The 13,923-nt window shown below is 43.8% G+C and overlaps 1 protein-coding gene across 4 annotated transcripts in view; it reads right to left on the bottom strand.

Annotated features, from left to right (window-relative positions):
- Positions 1 to 13,923, bottom strand: part of LOC136423062 (lysine-specific demethylase 6A-like) — an 86,559-nt gene that overhangs the window by 4,513 nt on the left and 68,123 nt on the right. For all 4 annotated transcript variants that reach the window (XM_066411061.1, XM_066411063.1, XM_066411062.1 and 1 more), the window contains 14 exons: positions 10,609 to 10,738; positions 9,754 to 9,852; positions 9,013 to 9,185; positions 8,626 to 8,710; positions 7,817 to 8,063; positions 7,140 to 7,298; positions 3,887 to 5,467; positions 3,347 to 3,523; positions 2,706 to 2,840; positions 2,194 to 2,264; positions 1,679 to 1,796; positions 1,174 to 1,273; positions 608 to 722; positions 78 to 222 (listed from right to left, as the gene is read on the bottom strand). In XM_066411061.1, the coding sequence (XP_066267158.1) occupies positions 78 to 222; positions 608 to 722; positions 1,174 to 1,273; positions 1,679 to 1,796; positions 2,194 to 2,264; positions 2,706 to 2,840; positions 3,347 to 3,523; positions 3,887 to 5,467; positions 7,140 to 7,298; positions 7,817 to 8,063; positions 8,626 to 8,710; positions 9,013 to 9,185; positions 9,754 to 9,852; positions 10,609 to 10,738 (3,335 nt within the window). The remainder of the gene's footprint in view (positions 1 to 77; positions 223 to 607; positions 723 to 1,173; positions 1,274 to 1,678; positions 1,797 to 2,193; positions 2,265 to 2,705; positions 2,841 to 3,346; positions 3,524 to 3,886; positions 5,468 to 7,139; positions 7,299 to 7,816; positions 8,064 to 8,625; positions 8,711 to 9,012; positions 9,186 to 9,753; positions 9,853 to 10,608; positions 10,739 to 13,923) is intronic.

Below are 13,923 nucleotides of genomic sequence, written 5' to 3'. Positions count from 1 at the left end.
TTAGAACAGGATGGAGGAGCGCCACTGTTCCATTCTTTAGGGAGATCCCTGTGTAAGATTCAGGGAAACAAACTTACAATGGCCTGCACCCAGTGCACACAGCCAGCATTAACCCAGACCATGTCTCCGGGCCGCTGGATAAATCTGTAGACGGGAACGTTGTCTTCGTACAGGTCCTCCAGAACAGGCCACCACGAGCCCGTCAGGTAGTTGATGTTTGATCTGGGGAAAAAATAGATGAACAGAAATGAGAATATATGTCATGTTGATGAAGTTTATACATCCAGGTAATGAGATTCTTGCAGACACGTTATGCCAAGTATCAGAAGTTTCAGACAGTATTTGCCATCTTTTTATAGTGACTGCTCCTGAAACTGTGTGTACCAAGGTACAGACTTTCCCCTCAGACTGTTTTCATGTTGATCCTCCAGTTTAGCATTATCTTCATTCAAACAAAAATTTGATAACCAGCGAATGAATTTCATTAAAAGTGGTGTGGTTTTTCTTTTCGTAATCAAGTTGTTGTTGCCATCACTCAAGAGGAAGAGCAGCTCATACATAAAATCACATTTTCAAAACTATAACTGATATGAGAAACTGTCCTCACTTTTCGCACTGGTTGTGGATCGCCCCCCAGTACGGCTCCGGTACCCCGAACCACTCGCAGTCGCCAGGCCCGATGTTGATGTTTACCGAGTTGAAGTTGTTGTTCTCCTGGTGACCTACAATAAACAATAAACGATGTTACAATGATGCTCTTCCTAATCTTTCATTTCTGTAGGTACGGTGATATGTTTTTTTTATCAAGATCACAGTTAAAATACATATCTACACTACCAAATTTTGAGTTTGGTGTGTATGTTTGTATCACTTTTTCTACTGGAACAGAAATGAACATGTTGGAAAAGGATTCTGCAACATTTCATCATTCAGGTGTGAGATCAAATACTTTATATTCTTTGCCAGCGTAAACCCAAAATAAAGGCTAGGATTGGCAAGGTTTAAAACAAAATTTTGAGCCTTTTTCAGAAAATCCAGACTTTGTGTGTTTGTGTAAAGAGTCTTACCAGGCGTTCCTGGTACCTGTGTTTGTCCATACATACAGAGATGAATGTGACAAGTATTACAAATCTACACCACTCTCTAGACTTGCGTTTGTGTAAAGAGTCTTACCTGGCGTTCTCGATCCCGGTACTTTCATGTACAGCTGGACTGTGTTCATTCCCAGGATGGTGTGGCCCACGTGGCTCAGGCTGTTACTGGCAGACACAACCTGAAACAGGGAACGACATGTGTAAGACTTAGAGTGAGTTCAACAGGGATGCACTTAAGGCCCACCACAAGATTCTCAAACTGCACTTACTGATATCTATCTATTTAACAAACTAACCAATAATCAATGGTTTGTATTTCACTGGCTGACAGAACCTACAAAAGGAAACTAAATTTGTTAATTTCAGCCTCAAAGCACACAGAGACAGAATTATATTGGCAACATTTGACTACATTTCAATATACAGTTCAGTTTAAAGGTCCATCTGATACAGGTTTAGTTTATGATTAAGGGTTTATTTTGTTAGACTTGACTGCAAGGAAACCAGAAGTTGTCTGAATGTTCAATGAATGAATGAATGAATGAATGAATGAATGAATGAATGAAGGAGTAAGAGACACTGACCCTGACGAAGTGCGGCAGCTTTGTCAGCTCCTGTAGCTGAGCTTTCCACTTCTTCTCGTCTGAAAGGTCCACGTTGGTCCCGAACTTTATCATCTTGAACCCGTTCTTCTTCTTTCTCCTTCAAGAAACACACAATTTGACGTTAGAGATTGCTGAATTAAAGCTCTTCAGCAGTTCACATCTATTGCTTAGAACCATACAGGAAAACCTTATGATAATCTAAAGCTTGTATCTGGTCATTGGAGAAGGGGTTAACTTTGACAACTTTAACAAAGACAAAAGAGTGCTAACAAAGTAGCAGACATTGTCCAAACACATGTTAACATCAGATTTTAAGCTTCGATAGTAAATATGTACTGTGCAGATGTTAACATATCATACAACATGTGAGGCAATCCTTACCCCAGAGTACTGTTGGAAAAAGGTCTTTGTTAGTGACATTGAAGAGTACTTTTTAATGACTGATTTTAAGAACACTCTTTAGTTGACAGGAAGCAGCATAATGCAGTCCTTACCCCAGAGTACTGTTGGAGGAAGAGTCACTGTCTGAGGGGTCCTTCGTCCCCATCTTCTCCTCCCGTTCTTCCTGTAGGGCGGAGAAACAAGACGTTAGTTGTATAGCTGGTATAATCATCCTTCTGTGAGACACACAAGGCAAAGGTTTCATAAACAAACATACCTGTTCACAGCCAGGGCTTGTCTCCAGGTTTACATTTTTTACCACCCACTTATTATTTGGGAACCCATGATGTTGATTTTTTCTGTTAAATCTGTCTTTTTAAGCTTTCGGAGATACATTTTCATCAATTTCGTGTCGTGAAGTTCAGAGTTTTAGGATGGACAGGGAGAAATTTTTGTCCCTCCAAACAAGCAACGGTCTAGGGATTGAGGGACGGGTCCTGGAGACAGCCCTGTTCAAAACCTTAACAAAATGCCAACCAACCAACCAACCAACATACAAACGTGGCGTACCCTGAGAGACTCCTGGAACAAACAACAAACAACAAACAAACAAACAGTTTCGTACCCTGAGAGACTCCTGGAAGGATGAAGCCTGGTACTGTGCATACTTGCTGATGGATGTGTAGGATCTGTGGCTCTCACATCTCCACACCTTCTGCCTCGCTACCGGGTCCCAGTTCTCATCGGAAGCCTGAAGAATCTAAAACACACAAACACAGAGATTGTCAACAACAATAGCAGGGACTTCTAGGTGTGTAAAACAGCGACTTTTTCAAAGTGTCTTGCATCGGCAACTACTGAATGGTCCAGTGATATCAACCAGCCTCTATATCTAAATCAAAGATTAAGACTTTGAGTCCCAGGAATTTCTAGGCACATTGCAGTAGTGCTGTTACAGTACATAATGTCTCATCTTCAACCAGTGGAAGACTTTCTTTCTATAATTGTGTTAACTGGATCAATGTTTAAATTCCTGTTTTTCTTTCTTTTTATATCTATACATGGGCAACAAAAAAGGATAAATAAACAAATCAAACAGAAGTTCTCAGCACTGCGAGCAACTTTTGCAAGATGCCAAAACGTAAATTGCCGTTCAGTGTGGTGTGCCACGCCGCATGCCTGCAAAGCTGGTGTGTTACGCCAAACACACAGTTATACCAGCTATACAGATACATAAACAGATAAAACAAGCCAGACTCCTCCTACCTGAGTCCTAACCTCCACCTGATGTTCCCCGTTGGCCTCCACCAGAGTTTTGGTGGAGAAGAGCCCGAGATCGAGTTTCAGCGCCGCGGCTAGGCCGCGCACCACCGCGATCGGGACGTTTGGCGACTGCAGGTAGTCCTGCAGCGCAGGCGAGAAGGCATCTTTTTTGTTTTCGATCTGCGGGAAAAAAGGAACAAAAAAGGTTAAGCTTTTATTCAGAAATTGTAGTGAGAAGGTTGCAAGAGAAAGAGGGACACACAAATGTCAATGTTAGGATTCCAGACTTTCATTATGGAACATATGGTCAAGTTTTACTCCCTTTAAACTTAACACTTTCAAAACGTGACAATGAAGAATATGAAATGCTGCTAGAGAAAGTGGGGTGGGAGTCAAGCATACATGTTCTTTTAAGTATATCTAAAAGAGGAAATTCACAAAGGAATATAGCAAAAATACTCCTTCAAATAATGTTGGAATCAAGAAATTGAGAACGAGTTCATGAAACTTCAAGTAAAGAGAGAACATTAGTGGCATACTCACATATATACTGGGTGTGGGGGGGTTGAGCTTGTCCTTGGGCAGGGGCGGGTATGGCGGCTCCGGCGGACACGGCGGCTTGTCCCGGTCGTACAGAATACTGTTGTTACTCAGGCCGTTCATGCCCAGCAGTTTGCAGGTGGCCAGCACGGTTTTCGCGTTTGCATAGATCAGCCTCCGCGGCGAACAGAGCGACGAATCGTCCACCTTGTGGTGGTTCAGCGGCGCGTTCACGATTTTCAGCGGCTTCTCCGGTTGGCCGACGTGGTTCTGCTGGTCGGTCGGTGCTATGTGATTGTGTACGGCGGACGGGCTGTTGTGGGGGTGATTGTTCGACGAGTTGGTGACGATGTGCGCGTTCGCTACAACGTCCTCCTGCGCACTGCCCTTTCTCTCGATTTTCGGGAAGCTGGTCCGGGCGTGGCCGTTGTTTGTTGCGGGCGGTGAGGTAACGTGGTTCGATGACGAACTCTGCGCCATGAACTGCGAGGGAAAGTTGGACGAGAAGAGGGGTGATGAGCACACGACGGGGGGAGGGGTTTTGAACGTGTCGATGCTGTTTTCGACGGGCCCGTTTGGGGTAGAGTTCGGTAAGCTGTGCCCAGGCATGCTGGGGGATAGTCGCGTAGCGTTGTGATTGGTCTCCGCATGAGTTCTGTGGGGTTCTACGACTCTACTCTGTGGTACCCTGGAAGAGGACGACGGTAATAATGAATCGTTCGGATGCGGTGCGCCGGTTGCCGTGGATACCAGCCCCGCCCGGTTACCGGCCTGATTAGCACCAGAGTTCAGACTTCCGATTGCCGAGAGGTGGGGGGAGGAGGAAAAGTGTCCTGCAGAGGAGGCGACACCTGAGGTAGCGAGACTGGGGAGGATGTTGCCGGGGATACCGTTGCCCGGGTTACCGTGGTTCTGGAACCCCTTGAGGGTCAGCGGGTTAAGCATCTGCCTCCCGCCTCCGCCCGGGCTGACGGTCACGGTCTGGTTCCCGTTCACGCGAATCGTCGCCGCGGTACCGGGGAGGCCAGACGGGAATGTTCTCTGGTTCGCGGCCACGAAGTTGTTGGCTAACGTTGTCGTCGTCGCGCTCCCCAAGTCCGCCGCGTTCTGAGGTAGGTTTCCGCCGAATGAACCTTGCTGGAATGAAGGCACATTAGGGTTGTTCGCGGCGCCGCCCGCCACCGCGGCCGCCATGTTGGGCAGCGACATGCTGCCCTGCGGCCGGTGTTGCACCATGGGATTGGTCAGCGTGCTTGCTGGTGGTTGGTTGAGAGAGTTCGCTGAGGTAGAGTTGAACGGAAACTGTCCCGCGTTGTTAGCGAACGGGCTCGACGTTGTTGGGCTTGGAAACCCGGGGTTGTTGTGTGGGGCCACGCGAGGGGGGTTGGGGCCTGCCCCCTTGTGTGGGTAGGGAGGGGGAGGGCCCAGGGAGGCTGGCGAGGGGGGTGGTGGCCCGTTTGAGGGGGGTGGCGGCCCGTTGGGGGGGTGCGAGTGCCTGTTCATCTCGTGCTGTTGCTGCAGGTTGTACTGATGTTCCAGCTGCTCCAGGACTAACAACTGGCTGGGGTTTAGCGTGCCACGCGTCTGGGGAACAGAAGAACGGGTTTTAGTCACATCTGGAGCCCACAAATGGGGTAAAAACAAAAGTCCCAAGTGTTATTTTACTTGATATTTCAGTGGGTTTAGCATGGCACGGATCTAGAGGACAGAAGAACGGGTTTAAGTTACATCGGGAGCCCACAAACGCGGCAAAAACAAAAGTCCCAAGTGTTATTTTACTAGATATTTCATATATTTCATAGGGTTCAGTGTCTCATGGATCTAGAGGACAGAAGAAAAGGTTTTAGTTACACCTACAGGGCTTGCAATACGGGTTTAAGTTAAATTTTGAGCCCACAAACGGGGTAAAAACAAAAGTCCCAAGTGTTATTTTACTAGATATTTCAGTGGGCTCAGTGTCTCATGGATCTAGAGCACAGAAGAAAAGGTTTTAGTTACACCTACAGGGCTTGCAATACGGGTTTTAGTTACATTTGGAGCTCACAAACGGGGTAAAAACAAAGTTCAAAGTGTTGTGTCATTTAGTTTTTACATTTGAAAAAGCTGCCACAGCGAAACCGGTCGTGGTACTAAACTGAATCAAAGTTCTAAACGGAAACTATGCGGCTCCAGAAGTCTTACTGAGGAACGACTGCGGTGTGAAAAATGTCGGCTATCTTGAGGGATGAATTCACTCTACTTATACTAAAAGTCCTAAGTGTTGTTTTACTAGAAGTCCACAAATAGGAGGTAGAAAACCAAGTCCTCACTGTAACTTATTAAGTAGCAAGTTGATTGTCTCACAAACATGTCCTGAAAGCAAGTACTAGTAGGACCTTTTAAAATGTTATCATCAATTACGTACCAGAACATCTAAAAAACTTATTGCTGAAGTATATGTGAAGGTGGCTTGTAACTTGACTAGCAATTTGACTGTCTCACAGTGATGACTTGAAGGTCTCGGTTCGAAGTTTTTTTTTTAAATTCGGGGCCGACCTGACTCGTTCCCAGAAAGGCAATAGCGCTTTTCCAAACATCCCTTTTCGGCCGATTCAATGTTTCTGATGGATAGGGGTGACTTATCTTCGAACGACAGACGAATTTGATATTTTCTGTAGAAACGTCATTTTTAGTGAAAACCGTCACTAAAAGCAATTTTCATCCCCAAAACTGCTATTTATAGGGCATTCTTCCAAGGCCGCTGGAAGGAAAATAAAAGTTTTCCCAGGATAATGACTGATATGGAAATAAAGGTCATCATTCTGTCTGTGCAATTAGGAAAAATGAAAAAAATCGTGAGGATACGTTTTCCGCAATCCCCGATGGTGCGAAACCACGCAAAACGCATATAGAACGCACGATTCGGGTAATCAGGCGACAAAGCCGCGTTACCGTCATCGCGCACTAATACCAGGAAGTACCCGCGGACGACCAAAACTCGGAAACCGTAAAACGCTACGAAGATCGGGTTTTTCAGGAAATATAAAAGATAACGCACTGCTATAGCGATAGCCGAAAAATCGGGAGCCAAAACTAACGAGAAAACCTAGGATTTGCGTCTTATCTTCACGCACTACTTAGGTCCTTGGTCAAAACAATTCCGAACCGGAACCTGAAAGCAAGTTGGAACTTTTCAAATGCGGTTATCAATTACGTATCAGAACATCTATCTTGACAAGAAAATATTTCTCCTTATGTGAAAGGGAAAGTATCTCACCTGTTTGAGGTGCCTGAGCAGCGACACCTGCTGTGGTTTCAGGTAGAACGAGGGGGGTGGGGCGCCATGCGGTACCGGCCCCTGGGGGGCAGGGGGTGAAGACTGGGGGGGACCGCCGGCGGGTGGCGTCCACGTGGCGGTTGCCATGTCACCGGAAGACTGGAAGGAAAGGAGACAAAATCATTAGTGTGAGTCTGTGTCTCATGGTCAAGAGTGTTACTATAGTAGGAGCATGGTGGAGCAGTTGGAGTTGGTTACTAAGTATCAAGCTTTCTGCTCTTTTCAAAAGTCGTAAAACAAATTGTGGGGCCACATTCGCAGGGTTTGTAAGGGATTAACTGTCCTATCATCATAGTATGGCTTAGCACACATGTCCTGAACATAAAGTTGTTGAGTAGAGCTGTGTAAGGAAATGAGACTAATAGCTTAGGAGATGCCAGTCTTGTGATAGAAGTCTAAATACAGGGTATTTGCAGATAAATGTGGCACAAACATTTGCCTACCTTTCTTTTTTGCCTAACTACACATATTCAAAGGCTACCAATATTTCAGGAGTTGGATGGATGACCACTTCTATATCAGTTGATCTCTTTGAAATCTAGAATGCCAATACATGTAATTGGAAAGAGTCTTCCTAAGGAGTTGAAATGTAGCTGTAAGCCGGGGACGTTGCCTACCATATTTCTTCTTCTCTTTGCTGCGCTTCCTTCGAAGGCGTTGCTATGGAGTTGCATGTTGGGCTGCGGCGGCGGCATGGCGCCCGTCAGGTTGCCAGGCAACCCTGGAGGATTGACCAATCCCAGCGCCTCGCCTCCCGGGCCGCGCAGGTGCGCGAGGTTTCGCTGTAGCGCCCCCTGGCGGGACGTCAGCTCTGCAGGGATGGGCAGCGTCCACGCCTCCTCGATACTCGGCAGGATTTTTTGTCTAAGGGAAAAAAGAAAAAAAAAAAATTTATACCATGCTCTAGAAGTTCAAGCAGCAAAACTAGTTCAGTTACAATGTTCTTACATTACAATGAAAGCTCATATATCGGTAGTGAGGTTTTGTCTATTCTCCAGCATTTTCAACAATGTTTTGACCCTTTTTGGATTTCTTCAATTAGGACCACTGCTAAAAGCAGACACTTTCTATGAGGCTTTGTGTAAGTGGCACGTCCACGATTCATAACTGTTAAGGTTAAAATTAAAAAACAAGACATAATCTTATTAACAGAACTACACAATCAGCCTCTGTACTTTATGTCATATCTTTATTAAGAAAGCACCTTTGCCAATTGTACAAAGTAGAAAGCTTGCTTGTTCTACATGTAAGTTGGAGGATGTAATCTGACCAGATTTTAGTAAAAAGGAACTTCACAAGAGGAGTACTTAAGTATAAGATAGGTACTCACTTGTTCTGCATGTGTGGAGGAGGCATATATATGTTGCTAAGCTAGGCCTGCAGGGTTAGCATTAATCTGATACCTAAACAAGAGAAGCGTACTCACTTGTTCTGCATGTGTGGAGGGGGCATGTTGCTGAGCTGGGCCTGCAGGGCCTTCACCCGGTCGGTTAGCTGCGGACTGGGCGAGTCTGGGGGAAAGGTACACATTACGGTTAGCTTTTGTTGCAAGAACTACTTTTACTTTGGTCAAGCTCCCAAATTCTACAAATGGCAATAAAATGGTAGCACGCAAAATGTAAAATTTCCTTCCTACCACAAAATGTAAAATCTCACAGCGAGAGATTGTGTAACATGCTATATTCTGACACAAAATGTGCAAATTCAGAGCCACCAGTTGCCACCAAAAATGCTATATGTCATTACATCAATCTGTTTCATTTGCCACAAACTGTGGCATTTCTTTGCTACATAACAAGTAGAAGTTTCTTACTTTTACTGTTTGCTGCGTGGATGTAGCAGGTGAGTGCGTCCCGGGGCTGGTGGCAGGCCTCGTACAGGATCCCCAGGTCCGTCCACGCCGCCGTGTGCGAGCGGTCTAACTGTACCGCACAGATATACGCCTGGAGTGCGTCCATTGGCTGGTTCTGCTGCTGGTACAGCACACTGAGGGATGGGAAAACATCATTCATTTAGCAACAAGGAGAGCCAAGGTTTTGCACTCTTTGATTGCTACAAAACGTCCAGTTTTTACCTTGTTCACAAGACCTATAGAACCTTCAAAAGATCAAAAGATTCAGGTTTTATCTTGTTTATGGTAGTCTCTGGCTTCATCCTTAGAAAGTTCATTTTCTTTTCAATATTGTATCTTGTTCTTTTGTTCTTATGAAGATGATGATCAGTACCCATTACAGTAGTTACTCTTTCTAAAAAGTGAGTATAGGCAGGAAACAGTCAAAACAGATTTTACAGTTGTCAGTTAGGATCAGCTTACAGATGTGATTTTTGTGGCAGAGACTGCTTGCATAGGGCTGTTTAGTCATAGTCGATGCTGTGGGGCTGTTGTGAATTAGGATTTTACCATGGTCAATACTGACAGAGGGCGGCCATATAGGTAGTTATGATCCTGAGGAAGACTGGAGTAGCTCAAAGGAACATTTGCTGCATGGTTATGTGTAGAAACAGAGTCTAGGTGTCTATTGAGCCAAAGCTGTGATAGGAAAATGTTCCTTACCCAATGGAGCACCAGGTGTCAGCGCTTGCCTCCGTCTTGTCGATTGAGTGACGGTACGAGAGAAAAGCATCATGCACCTTCCCAACACTCGAGAAGCACCTGGGGGGAAAACACGGGAAACAGGGTTAGATCTGCAGTTCTGCATTCAGCTGCAAGGTGGCGTAACACACAAGTATCATGCACCTTCCCAATACTGAGAAGCACCTGGGAAAATTAAGGAAAATCGAAGTTTAAAATCTGCAGTACTACAGTTAACTGTAAGGTGGCATGCCATGACATACACTTGTACAGTGATCATGTGTACACATACATAAAGGTGTAACGCCATAAAAGGTAAAGCAAAGTTGCCGAACAACACTGCCAGGCCTGCAGTACCAGTACATCATGTATGGGGGCATTACATCCAAGGTGAAAATTTCACAAGCATTCACAGTAAGTTTCTTATTAGTTTCCTAACTCATAAATTGAGGTGTCTGATTTTACTACCTTTCGCTGCAATGGTATCTCCCTAATCATAACATTTTGAAGTAGGCTAAGATGCGCCAAAAAAAGCAGTTACTCAAACAACTGGATATGATTTTGGAAACTGTGGTGACTGTGAGCAAGATCAGTCGAACAGCAGGTTTATAACCACGAACTATATATATGTTCGTGGTTATAAACCTGCTGTTCGACTGATCTTGCTCACAGTCACTGACGAAAAGTAGTGGATGCTACTTGAAACGTCTGACCGTTTCCAAAATCATATCCAGTTGTTTGAGTAACTGCTTTTTTTGGCGTATCTTATTACCTGGATGTCTAATCTTCATCGACGTAGGCTAAGATGGGTCCATTTGATAAACGGGGGTATCCTACCTTCCCAGGAAGTACCAGGACTGTCCGTTTTCAGGGTCGGCCTCGATGGACTTCTGCAGGCACTGGATGGCTTGTGCCTCACGACTGGCCTTGTCTCCAAAACTGTCACCAGCGATGTGGTGCATCCAGCCTAACAAACAAGCAAAGAAATAGATGAACAACAATGTAAACAACAACAATAAAACTGTCACCCGCGATGTGATGCATCCAGCCTACACAAACGCGAAGGTTAAACGTGACATGTCGTCCAGCATAATATTACCAGCTACTGCTGCGCCACGTGCCTGCGAAGCTGGTGTGTTACGCCGAATGGCGGTTATACCGGCTATACAGATACAGAATGTCAACAACAACAACTTTTCAACAGCTTTTTGTCCGAAAATGTCACCATCTGTTCACCACCATAAACAACAAAGAATCATCTTTGTCTTTGCTACATTGAAAATTGCTACCATCAAATGTCACAACTTGCAACAATTGTCACCAAAAATGTGATGCATTTAGCTTCAGCAACAACAAACTGAAAGGAAAGATCTTCTAGTAAGATCGAACAAGATTCAAATAGAGTATCAGACAACCAGCCATAGAGTTTGACAAGAAACATTCAACAAGACTTGTAATAGTCTTCTGTGAAAAATGGAAAATACACTTTCACACCAGAATGACAGCTGACTAAGGAAACCAGATTTAACCAGAGCTAACAAGGGTCTGTGTGTCAGCTGTCATGTCTAATTTTACACTGGTTAAACACATCAAAAGTCCATTAATCATACTGTTGTCAGACTAAAACACCATGCTTGGATTTCTTATTAAAAGAGAAAATTTGGGTTTCTTGGTGAAAGTAAAAACTAGATATTTAAATGCGAGCTATATCGCAAAGTTTAAAAAAAAAAATCAGTTTAATTTAACATCACCTTGTCAGGGCAACATTAATCTACTGTCGGAGGTGGATTTTATAGTGGGAGCAAAATTAATCAGATAACTTGAAGGTTATTTTTGACATTTAGAATTATAACACCAATGAATTATAGTAGCAAGTTGCGATGTTGAAACTGAATATAAGCATGTTTCTTGTTTATTCCATGCTCCCATGTCAAAGAAAGATTAATCATACGATTCATAACTTCGGCAGGCAGCGATATTGAAATACAGAGGTAAGGGCTGGATTTCAAAGGTTTCCCACTTGTTTAGAAAGTGAAAATTATTTTATAATTGTGCCCCAAGGCCCTTACACCAAAACATACGCCTACCATCTGTGCTGAAGTGTCCAGGTGTGCTTTTACGTCTATCACCTGTTGTAGGTCTACTAGTACTTTCTGACAGTTGAACCGGAAGATTCAACGTTACCTGCATTCCACCAAATGTTTTCAAAAACTGTGACACCAAGGACAGTCGACAATTAAAGTTGTCAGAAAGACACAACTGTAGTGCGTGAAAGTCTTTGTTGAAACAAGTAACAGCTGGCATATACAGAGAAAAGGATTTGTCAATTCAAATTCCATCAAACCGTTATACATTTCGTAAAGATTATGATGTGATCATTCAAAGATAATTGATATGATATTGACGTTGTCAGAAAAATACCACTGTAGTGTAAGAAACTCTTTGTCGAAAGAACTAACAGCTGGTGTATACAGATTTTTTTCTATTGAAAGAGGATTTATAAACTGTCAAATGTCAATCCGAATTCCATCAAACCGTTATACATTTTGTAAAGATTATGATGATGATCAATGAAGGATAATTGATACGATATTGACGTTGTCAGAAAAATACCTCTGTACTCAGTGAAAAGCTTTGTTGCTGAAAGAGGGGCTAATATGACAGCTGGCTTTCTCTGAGGTAAAAATTTCATGAGACATTAAATGCTTGAGGAATGCTCCACCCAAGAGCAACAATGTACTGTCCCCATGTGAACATGATCATCTGACAGCAGTAATGATCTGTCCCCTCTGCAGCCCCCTCCTTTGATGTGTAATTCGATCCCCACCAGGGGAAATCGTGATATACTGCAGTTTGATAGGCCTGCTTTGATGACTAAAATGGTTGGGAACGTTGGGAAATGATACCTAATTCCCCAGAGTGATATGATATCATCACACCTGTCCCTTTTTGAACAGTCCCTTTTTGAACAGTCCCTTTTTAACGCCCACCTTTTGATTTATACAAATCAGCGACAGTTCAATGACTAGGTAGGGATTTATCTAGGACTGTCTCAAAGACCCGTCCCTCCGTCACGGGACAGAAATATGCTTCTTGGGACGGACAAAACTTTCACCCCATCCTTACAAAATGAGATTGACAAGGATGTATCTTAATAAGCTTATAAGGACAGATATAAGAACAAAAATTAACAAGATGGTCTCCCAAACAATAAGTAGGACGGATAAAAAATTAGGTTCGAGACTGCCCTGATTACATCAGTCGTTTTATAGGCCCACCTTTTCTTTTACATAAATCTGCAGTACAAAAAAGGCCAGGGTCCACAGGTTTTTATGCTAGGGTCGGTCAGTTAACTGAAAAAACACCTCCTTTTTCCCCCAGTCCTTTTGAATATGTTGGAATATGATTCTATAATCTTTTCATCATTCAGATTGAATCTTATATGTCCCTTGCCAGCAGTCAACACCGAAAAAAGCTAGGGTCAGCAGTTTATTTTACTAGGATTGGTTGGGTAACCAAAAAAACACAACTCTATTTTCAGAGTCCTTTTGTTTGAAAACGATTCTACAACCATTTTACTCCTCAGATTGAAAATTTCATGTCCCTCACAAGCAGTCAACCACTAGAAAAAAGGCTAGGGTTGGTTGAATAACCGAAAACACAACGCTTTTTTCCGAGTCCTTATGAATAATTCACCGCAGGTCTCCAACCGTCGGCTGTGACTTGTGGGTCCTCTGACCTGACCTCGGAGTGACCCCGCGTGCCCAGACACTTTACGCAACGCCGTACTCAATCACTATCCCTCACACCTCCGCTATAGAGCCTACACCGTATCAAAGAGCCAAACACCGTATCAAAGAGTCCCTACACTAGCCCAACACTTTTCTATGGAGCCCAACACGGTGTCAAAGGGGGAAGGGACAAAGGATGGTCAATCTAGGCGTTACATTACCTCACTTCAAAACAATTTGTGCAAGCGTTGCAAATCTATAGTTTGCACAGAAATTTGTATAGTCCAACCTCTCCAAGAAGACCACTCAGGGAATTGATGAAATCTTACCTCTGTGGACAGGTGGTCACTATAGGCAGGATTCTTAATGATTATACTATTTATAATCATTAATAGGCAAAATTATCTAAAAAGTGGTCACA

Source organism: Branchiostoma lanceolatum, chromosome 17, assembly GCF_035083965.1.
Source record: "Branchiostoma lanceolatum isolate klBraLanc5 chromosome 17, klBraLanc5.hap2, whole genome shotgun sequence".
Classification (NCBI taxonomy): domain Eukaryota; kingdom Metazoa; phylum Chordata; class Leptocardii; order Amphioxiformes; family Branchiostomatidae; genus Branchiostoma; species Branchiostoma lanceolatum.
Note: the sequence above shows the minus strand (reverse complement) of the source record. Positions and strands in the feature narration are given on the sequence as shown.